The 13,613-nt window shown below is 42.0% G+C and overlaps 1 protein-coding gene across 1 annotated transcript in view; it reads left to right on the forward strand.

The window, feature by feature from the left end:
* The first annotated feature begins 5,506 nt into the window (after positions 1-5,506).
* The window catches only part of SMCHD1 (structural maintenance of chromosomes flexible hinge domain containing 1), a 137,307-nt gene continuing 129,200 nt past the window's right edge, over positions 5,507-13,613 (forward strand). The window contains exon 1 of the mRNA XM_008537392.2: positions 5,507-6,507. Within this exon, the coding sequence (XP_008535614.2) occupies positions 6,331-6,507 (177 nt within the window). The 5' untranslated portion in view covers positions 5,507-6,330. The remainder of the gene's footprint in view (positions 6,508-13,613) is intronic.

Below are 13,613 nucleotides of genomic sequence, written 5' to 3' on the forward strand. Positions count from 1 at the left end.
TGGTATGTGACAAAAGATACACAGGATACAGCAGGGGAAAGATGGATCGACTATCCAATAAATGATGCTCAGGCAATTAGTTATTCATTTAAAAAATGAAATTGGATCCCTTTTCATTATCAGACAAAAAAACCAACTCCATACAAATTAAAAACAAATTTCAAAAATGGAAATAATTTAAACTTTAAAATTTGAGAAAATCTTGGTAGCAGAGGAATTCTCAAAAAGAGACAAACCACAGTGGAAATGACAGATAAATTCAACCATGTTAAGACCAAGTACTACTATTCATTAAAAGATCTCAGAAACAGGGGCTGGCCCTGTGGCCGAGTGGTTAAGTTCGGGAGCTCCGCTGCAGGTGGCCCAGTGTTTCGTTGGTTCGAATCCTGGGCGCGGACATGGCACTGCTCATCAAACCACACTGAGGCAGCGTCCCACATGCCACAACTAGAAGGATCCACAACGAAGAATATACAGCTATGTACCTGGGGGCTTTGGGGAGAAAAAGGAAAAAAATAAAATCTTTAAAAAAAAAAAAGATCTCAGAAACAAAGGGGAAATACACAACACAAACTGGGGAAAGATATTAATAAGACATGTAACCAACTAAAGTTTAGTAGCCATGATATATGGAAAACTTCTAAGAATCAACAGAAGTTAAATAAACCTATAGAAAAATGAGCACAGAGCATGAACAGGCATTTCACAGAAGAGGAAACACGATTAGGAAATAAACATATGGAAAGATGCTCAATCTCATTGATCAGGAAGGAAATGCAAATTACAACCACAATAACATACTATTTCACATCCACCAGACTGACAAAAAATTTAAAAAGTAAAAAACACTCCTAAGTGTTGACAAGGAAATGGAGCAGAAGTAACTCTTCCATACTGCTGGGAAATAATTTGGCATTATCTAGTACTTTTGTAAATACACATACTCTATGACACTTGACATATATCCTACGCAATATATCCATTGCATAAAGGCATCAGGGTACAAAACACAAATATTCATAGAAGACTGATTTTAAAAAATCAAAAACAGGAAGCCCAAATCCTGGAAATAATCATGTCCACTAATAGGAGAATGGAAAAATTGCAGTGTATTCATATCAAGAAATACTAAATAGCAGTAAAAAAAGGAATGAATACAGCTACATGCATCAACAAGATTGAATCTCACAAATACATTGAGCAAAAAAATAGTTGCAGAAGAAATATAAATGTATGTGTAATATTGTGATTTATAATATGAAATATATATGTGGTCTTCTCCACTGTTCCTTGCACATAGTCCTGAAATTCTTGGAATTTCTTAAAGTGATAAGAGTGATAAAGGTGCCTTTTGTTATTTATAACAAGCCCCTTTCAACTACATCTGAGTGTATGTCAATGAGGGGCTTTTTGGAAAGCCCTTAAGGATTAGGGCTGGTTGCCAGGGGAATCAACCAGAACTTTCAGTCCCACTCCCCTACCTCCTAGGAGGGAAGAGGAGCTGGAGGTTGAATCAGTTACCAGTGGCCAATGACTTAATCAATCATGTCTACATAATAAAGCCTCCATAAAAACCCAAAGGACAGGGTGCAGAGAGCTTCTAGGTTGTTGAACACATGAAGGTTCCAGGAGAGTGGAGAGCCCAGAGAAAGCATGTCCTTTCCCCCACACCTTGCCCTATGCATCTCTTCCACCTAACAGTTCCTGAGTTATATCCTTTTATAATAAACCTGTAATCTAGTAAGTAAAGTATTTTCCTGAGTTCTGTGAGCTACTCTAACAAATTAATTGAACCTGTGAAAGGGGTCATGGGAACATCTGATTTTATAGCCATTGGGTCAGAAACACAGGTCACAGCCTGTTTTTGTGATTGGACTTCCCCATCTGAAGTAGGGAAGCGGGGCAATCCTGTAGGATTGAACCCTTAGCCTGTGGGAATTATCCAGTTACCAAGCCATGCTGTGGCAGGTGTCCCACATACAAAGTAGAGGAAGATTGGCATGGATGTTAGCTCAGGGCCAGTCTTCCTCAGCAAAAAGAGGAGGATGGGTGTCAGATATCAGCTCAGGGCTAATCTTTCTCAAAAAAAAAAAAAAAAAAAAAGGAACTGAATTAAACTGTAGGATGCCCAGCTGGTGTCACAGAAATGGTTGATGTGTGGACAACCCACACATACAATGTCAGAAGTGAAGTAGTGTTGTAGCAGAATATTGAGGGTAGAGGAGACACATAGTAGGAGTGTGTTGTTTTTCCTTTACAGTATATAATTTCAAAAACCAAGTAATCTATTGTAAACAGAAGGAAAAAAATACCTCACATTTCAGTATAGAGATTTCTTTAGTAATAAAGAGATGCCATCTTGGGAGGGGCATACTGGGGCCTTCAAAGTATTAGGAATGCTTTTTCTTAAGTTGGGTGGTAGCTACATGTGTTTGTCTTTTAACAGATATTTAGATTATATATACTCTTTTGTATGGAATATTTTATGATATAAAAATGTAAAAACAGATTGGCCAGGAAAATGTAAAGTTTTTGTAGAACTTCTGGCAATTCAAGAACTCAATAAATGCTACGTATCATATTTCATACATAAAGAAAAAATTCGACTACACGGACTTTTGAAGGAAAAATAATCAGTACTTTATAACCAAAAAGTAGAACCACAACCAATGAATTTAAAAATTTTAAGGTGTTCTATTCAAAGTTAGTTTCTTAAGTGATATGGAAATGAAAGCTAATGTATCAGGAGAAAGTTGGTAAAGGCTTGTATCCCTAGAGATATATTTTGAGATATTAACATATTTTAACACTTTTTTCTTTCTTTGATTTTCCCTTAACCAACCCCCACCAACTCCCTACTCCAATTCAAGAAAATAGCAGGCTGCATGCTTTCTTGTCTCAGGGGAACTTTGTCACAGGCTATTATTTTGGTAGCTCCCAAAGAATCACGTCCTCCTCTTCAATCTAGGATGGCCCTGTGACCTGCTTTAACCAACAGAGTGTGGCAGAAGCAATGATGTTTCAATTCAAGTCCGAAACCTTAAGAAGGTCTGCAAGTTCCCACTTTTGTGCTCTAGGGGAAGCTAGCCACCACGTAAGAAGTCTGACTACCCTAAGACCGTCTCTCTGTGAGAATTTCAACCTAGCTCTGTGGAGAGGCATGGGAAAGAGACCTGAAGGTCCTGGCCAGCAGCTCCAGCAGAGCTCCCAGCCAACAACCAGCACCAATTTGCCAGCCATGTAAGAGTAAGGCATCTTGGAAGTGACTCCTCTAAGAACTGCCAGGCTGTTACCATGTGGAGCAGAGAAGATCCAGTTCCACCAAGCCCTGCCCAGATTGGAGAATCATGAGCTAGTAAAGAAAATGATTGTTGTTTTAAGCCACTAGGGGTTTTTTTGGTTTTGTTTTGCTTGAGGAAGATTCACTCTGAGCTAACATTTGGGCCAATCTTTCTCTATGTTGTATGTGAGTCACTGCCACAGCATGGCTGCTGATGAGTGGTGTAGGTCTGTGCCTGGGAAATGAACCCAGGCCACTGGAGTGGAGCATGCCAAACTTAACCACTAGACCACAGGGCCAGCCCTAAGGCACTATGTTTTGAGGTAATTTGTTATATAGCAATTGATAACTGAAACAGGGTACAGGATAGAAAAGATGCTTTCCTCCTGGGAACATTTTTTCTAAAAACCTAAGCTCTTAGGGGAATGCAGAGGGTTTTGGAGAGGGGACAGAAATGAGAAAAGGACTTATAGGCATTGATAGAGTGCCTTGAAGAAAGATGAAGAGAGCAGGATTTTCTCCAGATTAAAAAAGATTCCGTTTAGGCTGGTATGTAGAGATGGTCCTCCATACTCCCCTAAAGAGCTCTATAGTATATCTAGGCAGATAGGATCAAAAGAAGTCTTCCAAGTGATTCCCCTGTCCCAAGTGGCACCAAAGCAACAGGTAGCCACCAGATCTAAAGAGGCCATGTAGACATGGATGAGCCTCTCCTCCAGCACCCAGAGCTTGGAACTTGTTAAAATTGCCCTTTTTTCTAGGTATTTTTATTTGGGGAAATTTAATCTCATCAGCAAATCCTAACAAGACTGCATTTTCATCCCTTCTTTCTGCCAACTATCCTATATCTGTAATACTTTTTCAAACTGGTCTCATCACAGTACACAGGTGTCAGTGCTACCCTCTAAATCAGCAGGGCGTTCTGTAAGCTTCTCTCTACTGCAGGAGGGCACACTCAGGGGCGTGGCCATGTGAGTAACTTCCGCCAATGATATCAGCAAACATGATGCAAGCAGGGTTTTGATAGGCACTTGCACACTGGAGATTTTCTTTTGAAATTCTGTGACAGCCAAGTAAGAAACCAAGATATCTTATTAAAGATGCCTAATAGAGGAGAGTTGAGCATCAGTTCTCAACAACCTCAGCCAAACACCAGCCATGTGAGTCAGACCATCATGGACCATCAAGGCCATCACGCTGCCAGGTGACAGCTGCTGTACATGTGATCTCAAGTGAGACAACAGAACTGCCAGGTTAAGCTCAGCCCAAGTTACAGAATCACAAACAAATAAATGGTTCCTATTTGAAGCCACTAAGTTTTTTCAGCGTAAAACTATTTACTGACCATTATTCACCAATATTTACAATAAAGTAAGCAATATACACTTGGATAACATTCTGATTACAAAGTTACTGTTTTTCCTGACTTCTGCTGAACCAGTAACACAAATAGTGAAAAGATTGAGCCTACATGTAAGGAATGGATTGGGTAAAGAAAAAATATGCAGATCAATAGTTTAGACTGCAAAAGTTTGTTCACGTATTCATGCTACTAGGACCTAAACAGCAACATCTCTAATCATCTAATTAGTTTCATGAACAAAAACATTCTGTGAATCATGATCTTTTAGTCAATACAGCACAAGGATTTCAACTTTTCTTAACGGAATGATTCTCTAGAAGGAACTTTGAAATGCCCGTTTTTACACTACCAACCACCTCCCCACCCAGATGAAGAAACTGAATAAATACTGGGTGCTTAATTTTTACATGTCACTCCCAAGTACAAAATGTTCGCTAAATATTTTTAAGAATTGGAGAATAAATGACTAAACCTAGTTCTCCAACAATGACATTACTTGTCGTTGAGTTAGGGCACTAGATAAGGATGCCCAAGATGAGGATATTTAATGAAACGCAAAGGCTGTTTCCGAAAGCGTACTATGTTACGCAGTTTGCGAACATTAATTGAATCCTAACAACTCTTTGGCGTAGGTGTTATTCACAGTTTTCAGCAACAAGACGGCAGCGGTGGGGTTGAGGACTGCGTGGTGGGAAGACTCGGAGGTCGGGACCCCCCGGCGGCCGGAAGGCCGTCCGGGCTACGGGACCCTCCGGGGCCACCTGAAGGAGGCCGCGGGGACGTCAGAAAACCTCAACTCGGACGTTCTCAGGGGCTAGCTTTGTCTCGACGGCCCACACTGGAGCCCACATGGAACCACTAGGAAATAAGGTGGCAACGGGGGCGCAGGGTCTCTTGGCGTCTGTTTCCTCCGCGTGGGGACCCGAGTGCTCCCTGCAGGGAACGCTTCCCGCCGCCGCGTTCACGCAACCCGGCTGCGCTGGGGGCACTGCCGGCGCGGCGCCGGGACCTCGAGGCGGGCTGACTCGGTCGGGGTCATGGCAAGGCGGGAAGGGACCGGGACCCTAGCGGCCGGGAGAAAACAGTCGCTCAGCAGACTCTCGCCGCCGCTCCCGGGGCTGGCTCTCCCGCCTCAGCTACAGGATCGCCCCCCAGAGCGCAGGCGCGCCCGCGAAGGCCCGCGCTTCCCTCCAACTTCGCGAGGGCGAAAGGGGCGGGCCCGGGCTCCGAGAGCCGGGCCCGAAGCCCCGCCCCGCCCCGCGCGGCATGCCGGATTCGCCCCGCCTCCTCCGCGCCGCGGGCGGCCCCTCTTCTTCCTGCGCCACAGTCCCCGGCGGCGGCCCTGGTTACCGGTCGCGCTGCGAGGCTCGTGTGGGCTGCGGCGGGCGCGGGTCCGGGCCCTGCGAGGAGCGCGCCGCGCGCCCCCTCCTCCCCGGCAGCGGCTGGCCGCGGAAGTGACGTGGTGCACGGGCAGGAGCTCGTTTGAATCGGTTCCCGGGTGATCCTCGCGCCTGGCGCTGCTCGGTCGCCGCCGCCGCGGCCGAGGGAGGAGCTGCAGCGCGCCGGGGTTGAGGCCTCGCGCAGCCCCGGGGGCTGGAGCTGTAGGCGCCGCGCGGAGCCCGCACCTCGGCCCTGAGCGCGGCGGCCGCGGCCGTCGGCGCTGCTGTTTTTTCTCCTTTCCCCCAATATGGCAGCGGCGGGCGGCGGCGGGCCCTCGGTGGGGACTGGAGAGGGCGGCGGCGGCGACGGCTACAGGACAGTGTACTTGTTTGACCGGCGCGAGAAGGAGTCCGAGCTCGGGGATCGGGTGCTGAAGGTCGGGGAGGGCTCGGACTACGCGGGGTTCCGCGCCTCCGTGTGTCAGGTACGCGAAGGGGCGAGGGAGGGATGCGCGAGCGGTCTCGCGCTTGGGAGGGTGACCAGAAGCCCAAGTTGCTCACCAAGGGCAATAAACCTGTCACCCGACCCTGGCCCTGCGGCCTTGGCTTCTCTCTCCCGGCTGCCCGCCATGCCCGTGGCCTGGCAGCAGGAAGCCTTGGGCCAGTCCCGGCCCCGGCCTCGGGGTGCGGAGCCGGCCCCTCCGCCGGCCTCCCCCCGCCCCTTTTACGGGGGGTCTTGCTGCCCAGGGTCTCATTGGCCCGCGGCGACCTTAGTACTCTAAGCCGTACAGCTCATCCTCCAGTAGTGAAAGCCACTTGTGTCTCTTCCGTGTGGAACTTTGTTTCAAGGAAGAGAGCAGAGTTAGACCCGATGGCTCTCCTCGGAGTGTTGCGATGCTTGGAAGTTGTGAGATTCCTGGAGTGGATGTGCCTTAGGTTGCTTAAGTGATGCGGTCGTTTCCCGGGGCGCCCTGTCAAGAGGGTTTGCGGGCCCACCCTGGCGGGGCCTTGCGAGGTGGAAACAGTTGTCCAGGTCAGCTTCTCAGGTGGAGCTGCCCTTGTGCTTTTCGCCGCTCTAGCCCTTGGGAGTTCCTGAACTGACTCGAAGGGTGTCCGTGGGTAGCTGTGGAACACCAGAGAAGGGCGCATCTCTCGACTATATTAGTTTGCTTTGAAAATTAATGACTGTGTAGGAAAACCTACTTTAAACTGTGAAGTATTTTATAGCTATGGGTGGTGGTGCCTGAGCTGTAAAGAACGGGTGTTGTCATGCCCTGCCTTAACCCCATGAGGTTCTTTTGAAGCTGTGAAGAACATTTAGCTTCCAAGGAAAGAAAACTTTGGGTGAAGCAGTGTTTTAACTTGAGTAGGCTGATGATTTAGTACTGTTCTGGAGACAGAACTCTGTATCGTTGCTGAATTGATTGAAATCCGAAGACTCTCAGAATAAAAGAGACTTCAGAGCAAGGACTTTGATTTGTTCCCAGGTGTATTCCCGTGTCTAGAACTGTGCCTGGCACATAGTAATTGCTTAAAATACAATGAATAATTTGAATGAAGACAGAAATGTATGAACTCGGAAGTTCATTCTGTGCCTGGATATAGCAGAGTCCTGTGTGTTAGAAAGTTGGGTGAATGCTCATCTTTTTTGATGATTGTTTTGTATTCAAAACCATCCCAAACAAAAAGGAAACTCTTTATGTTTATTATTTTTATTGTAAAAAAATCAGCACATTAAAGAAACTATGGAGCCAGAGGGAAAAATAAACCTTCACTCACTGTAAAATTTATAACCACTGTTAGCACTTGGAGTAATTTCTTTGCGTCGTTATCCCTACTTTTTTAGTAGATGTAATACATGTTTATATTTTACTTTTTTCCACTTAATATTGTCAATATTTTTCTATTTTAACGCAGCTCTTCATAATCGAAGTTTGAAATGATCTGTTTAGTACCACTGTTTGCATAACCAAATCTCTCCTTTTTGTCGACATTCACGTTACTTTCAATTTTAAGTAATACCGTGATAAACATCTTTGAACCCATAGTCTTTTTTATGTCTTTATTTTTCTTTAGTTTAGAATCTGAGAAGTGAAATTCCTGGATCAAAGGTCAGGAACATTTTCAAAGCTCTTGATACCTGTTTTTAAATAGCTTTTCAAAAAGGTTGTAGTAATCTGCCCTCCCTCTAGAAATAAATTCTCCCCTGTGAGAAGTCTCAGTAACACTGTTGGATTGCTAGAAGTATTAGTAGGCTTTATTACAGAGGTGGAAAGTCACTTGTGGAGATGCTGACTCACTTAAGTAAAACAGTACAGTCAAATTCGGATTCAAACCCAGAACCCCTATTCTTTGTGTTGTACCACTCTGCCTCAAATGAAGTTCTTTGTTATAGCGAACAGATAGATTTATTCCATTCCTTCGATATTTTAACTTGAAAACTAAAGAGAATATTTTCTTTGACTAATTCTTTTCCTCTTTCTTCTTGCTTTTTCCTGCTAGAACAGACGAAGGTTAAATTTAATTAGCAGTGAGAGGGAAGAACTAGTAAGAAAAAAAACGGAAGCCTAGCTTTTATTTTTGAGTATTTACTTTTTAAAGCATCATTAGATTATTCCACCTAATCCCCTAACCAGGTCTCCATTACATACGTGAAAAACTGAATTAAGTTACTGACTTAAATCCAACATTATACAGTTAATAAGCAGTGAAACTGGGATTGGAATCTAGGTCTATTTGATTCTAAAGCTTGTGTTTTTCTGAAAAAAAAAAAAAAAAAAACCTCCACAGTGCTCACACTGTTTACTAAAGTCTTCATTTTCCTTTTTAGGCAAGGAGGCAAAATAGTGCACTAAATTAAAGTTTTTCATTAAAACTTAAACCAGTAAGTGTTTCTAGTGCTAGAAAGTATTATGGATCCTAAACGGTTATTTGGGGAAAGCTCACCTTAGGGAAAAAGGGAGCAATCAAGAGGAAGGAAGAGGAAAGGGCAGATCTGGAAGAATTCCTTAGACGTTTTATAAGCAGCTATTAACTCACCTGAGCGCTTGTGACCTTGCAGAATCAAAGATTAGAAATGCTTCATTTGGCTAGTTCTTAAGTATGCCCAGACATAAGTCCCATATATGCAATCCCTCCTCTCCACCTCCAATTTTGAGAAAATGGCTACTTTTTCTGTTGCGTGGTTCCACTATACCTTGTTATCCTACCATGGCACTCGTTATACCGTTGTACTTTGTAAAAACACCGTATGCTTCTTGAGGGCCCAAGCCATACCTAATAGTTTGTTTATAACTGTTTAGTTTAATGAATTGGTCTCTTCCTTCAAAAAAACATTTGTACATAGGGGTACATAATGTTAAAAATTCCAAAAGATGAAAAAGTAAAAGAAGATATATGTAGGAGAAAATAGTAACCTGAGGAGATTTAAGAAATGGGAGTTTTCTCCTTAGATTCCGCACAAATCCTGAATGATAAAGTGGGCAACATCCTTACAGGAAGGAAAGGCTACTTCTTATCTTGTCCTTTAGTGCAAGATAGGATGTGTGTTGTTTAGGGTAGTGCAAACTGCTTTAACCAGTAACCACCCAAATTTTTGTGGAGGTTTTTTGCTCCAGTGCGGTGTGGGTGTTCCTAGTCTGAGAGTGATTCAGGGGCAGAGCCATTGGATATAATGCCAGAGCAATGCACTGAGGTATATAGTTTCTGACTGACTTAACCCATGGGTGAAATTTAAAATATTTGAAGATTTTATGGACTGCAAGTTAGTTAGCTCTTCAGAAAAACACAAAAAATTGGCTTTTTTTTTTTTTTTGAGGAAGATTAGCCCTGAGCTAGCTGCTGCCAATCCTCCTCTTTTTGCTGAGGAACACTGATCCTGAGCTAACATTTATGCCCATCTTTCTCTACTTTATATGTGGGACACCTACCACAGCATGGCTTGCCAAGCAGTGCCATGTCCACACCTGGGATCTGGACCGGTGAACCCCGGGCCGCTGAAGCAGAATGTGTTGCACTTAACCGCTCCACCACCAGGCCAGGTCCCCAAAAATTGGCTTTTAAGAGGAGTTGGGTAGCAGGTAGTTTGAACCTGACCTAAAGACATGGAGGGCAGGTACTTTGTGTTATTCATTCAAGATAGATCCATGTGCTTTAACAATTAACTCCCCAAAAAAGTGGGATTGAAGTGCTGTTATAAAAATGAAAAAGCCTAATCAAGACCCTTGCCCAAATAGAATGTTATCCTACTTTCATATAGAGAAAGACAGAGGAAGTACTGTTATCTGTATTCAAGGCCAGGTGACTACAAATATGTGAAAGCTTTAGTTTTCATCTGATAAGAGAGATTTTAGACCAAAAACGTGGAGAGAGAAGAGTATGACGTCTTGAGTAAAAGCATAATGAATAGGGGCCGGCCCTGTGGCCCAGTGGTTAAGTTTGCGTGCTCTGCTTTGACGACACTGGGTTTCGCTGGCCCAGGGTTTCGCTGGTTCGGATCCTGGGCGCAGACATGGCACCGCTCATCAGGCCGTGCTGAGGTCGTGTCCCACATGTCACAACTAGAAGGACCCACGACTAAAATATACAACTACGTACTGGGGGGATTTGGGGAGAAAAAGCAAAAAAAAAAAAAAAGAAAGATTGGCAACAGTTGTTAGCTCAGGTGCTAATCTTTAAAAAAAAAGCATAATGAGTAATGTAAAAATACTGAATTTGTCAAACATATGAGCTATAAGATATTTAGGAAAATTATGAATTCAACAAAATTTTTATACAGAATTATACATAAAGCAATGGAAACAAAAGGTAGCTTATGTATCTTAATTGAATAATAGAATTATGGAGAGATTGCATGGAGTAATTAGATGTAAACACTTTTAGATGTACACAGATCTTAAAAATTCAATTTGGGACATAGTTTTTCAGTAACTATAAAAACAAAATTTGTAGTACAGGATGCTTAAGTACATGATCTAACAGTTGGGATATTGTAGAAATAAAGTAGCAGTGAACTAAAAAATAAAGACTGTCATGATTATACAAAATCCTAATAAAGATCTGTAAAGACAATTTTTATGTCTCTTAAGCAAATAGAACCTTTTCCCTGTTAATGTCCATGACTTCATTTCTCTAAAGTGGAATTGCATAGGATATAACTATCTTTAATTTTACTAAAGTATGCAATGTTGCTTTTTGGTACGGTTTTACTGATTTTCAGTCCTATCAGCAATGTGTAAGGTCCACTTTCCCTATATGGAGACCTACACTTAATGTTATCAGGACTTAAAATTTTTGTCAGCCTCATGGGAATGATAATCAAATTGTTTTAATTTTTCTGGTAACTAGTGAGGATGAGCATCTTTTCATGTTTTCTAGTTTTTCTCTTAATGGCTTGCACTTTTTGTATATTTTCAGAAATTGTTTTCTCTGTCCTCAAAATTGTTCCACTTTTTCTCTACAATTTTTGATAATATTCGACTGCTTTAATTCTCTTAGAATTTATTTTTGTGTGTATTGAGATGGAGATTTTTTTAATCTATGTCTATGCATTTAACTGGTTGTCTCAGAATCATTCATTGACTGGTCTATTCTTTCACTACTAATTTGTAATGTCACCTCTATTTGCCAAGCTCCCCATGTATATATGTATGGGTCTGTTTTAGGGTCCTCTCTTCTCTTCCACTGGTCTGTTATAGTATATTTTAAAGTAGAAATTTTTCTTAAACTTCAAACATGTATGAAGAGATAATAGTATAATGAACCCACCTATGCTCATCACTCAGTTTCGACAGTTAGCACGTATTTACCACACCAGCATCATTTTTGTCTTTTTTAGCACATTCCAGGTTTGCTTTGCTCCTATATATTTCAGCATGCATTTCTGTTATTATACCATCAAAATTAAATTTTTTTCTTTTTCTTTTTTGAGGAAGATCAGCCCTGAGCTAACTTCTGCCACCAATCCTCCTCTTTTTGCTGAGGAAGACTGGCCCTGAGCTAACATCCATGCCCATCTTCCTCTGCTTTATATGTGAGACGCCTCCCACAGCATGGCTTGCCAAGCGGTGCTATGTCCACACCCGGGATCTGAACTGGCAGACCATGGACTGCCAAAGTGGAATGTGTGCACTTAACTGTTGTGCCATTGGGCCAGCCCTAAAATTTTTTTAATATTATGTAATAGCTCAGTCTATATTCAGATTTCTCTGATTGTCTCAAAAATGTCCTTTTATAGATGGTTTGCTTAAATCAGGATACCAATCCTCATATTAAACTTTTTAATGTTTCTTAATTCTTTTAAAATTTAGAGCATTTGAGCAAAACCCTCTTCCCCTAGTCTCTTTTTAGTTTTTCTTGGTGTTGACCTGTTGAAGAAATCAAGTAGGTTTGTCTTTACTATTGTACATTCTGGATTTGTCTGCTCCTTTATAGTGTAATTTAACTTGTTCTATCTCCATATATCGTATAAACTAGAAGTTGTTTTTAAAGGCTTGTGATGAAGATTTAGGTTCAACTTCTTTAGGGTGGGGAGGCAAAGAATTCATAGGTGGTGCTGGTACTTTGTATTACATGACATCAGAAAGCATGTAATGTGTGGATTCTTCACCCACTCTTAGCAATGCTAAGATTGAATTAGTGGGATTCAGGTGGTTTCAACTGGATCCCTCCATAATAAAGTTTTGATCTGATAATTCATCCATTGATGGTGATATTCTGATTGTCATTCCCCCTGTATTGTTAGCTGAAATTCTTTAAAGAAAACTTTACCTCATCGACTAGAGCTCTTTGGTTATCCTGAAATATGGTTGGTATAAGGAAGTGGGATCAATGCTTTTATTCTTTCCCTTTAATTTGTCCGTGTTCAGAGTAAGGAGTGGGTGCCTTAGTTTCAGTGACAAATAAAGGTTTTTAGTATCATTATTGAAGACTTAAGTATCATTAGTCTAGATGTTTTTAGTTGTCTTTGGTGGTAAGATTGGTCTAGATTAACTAGTCTTATTGTTAGCTGAAGCACAAGTCAGTCTTTTCTGTTGTTTGTACATTGTTGTACAGTCATCCCTTGGTATCCGTGGGCGATTTGTTCCAGGATGCCCGAATCTGTAGATGCTCAGGTTCCTTAATATGAAAATGGTATAGTACAATGAATACAGCTGGCCCTCCATATTTGTGGGTTGTGAACGTGTGGATATAGTGGGCTGGCGGTTTTGTTTAATTTTAGAAAGAGCATGTATCTTTTAATTTTAAAGATACATAAAATTTTAATCGTGTTAACTCATTTTTCTAATTCTCATATTTTGGTTAGTTGTGAAATTTCAGTTTTTCGTATATTCATTGGTCATTTGTTTGTATTTTCTCCTTTTGATTGTTAATGTCTTTTCACTTTTTCTCTTATTGGTCTTCACCTTGATTGATAAAGGCTTTTTTCTCCTATGGATGCTAATTCTTTGTCTCCTGTTGCACTTCCCCCCCATAATTTATAATTTGCCATAATTTTTTGAAGTTGTTCTTTTTGAAGGGGTTATAATAGATATAAAGATTCTTTAATGTAAATATCTTGCATAGCATGGCTATCCTTATGTCGGTGTTATAA

The sequence above is a fragment of the Equus przewalskii genome, chromosome 7 (genome assembly GCF_037783145.1).
Source record: "Equus przewalskii isolate Varuska chromosome 7, EquPr2, whole genome shotgun sequence".
Taxonomy (NCBI): Eukaryota; Metazoa; Chordata; class Mammalia; order Perissodactyla; family Equidae; genus Equus; species Equus przewalskii.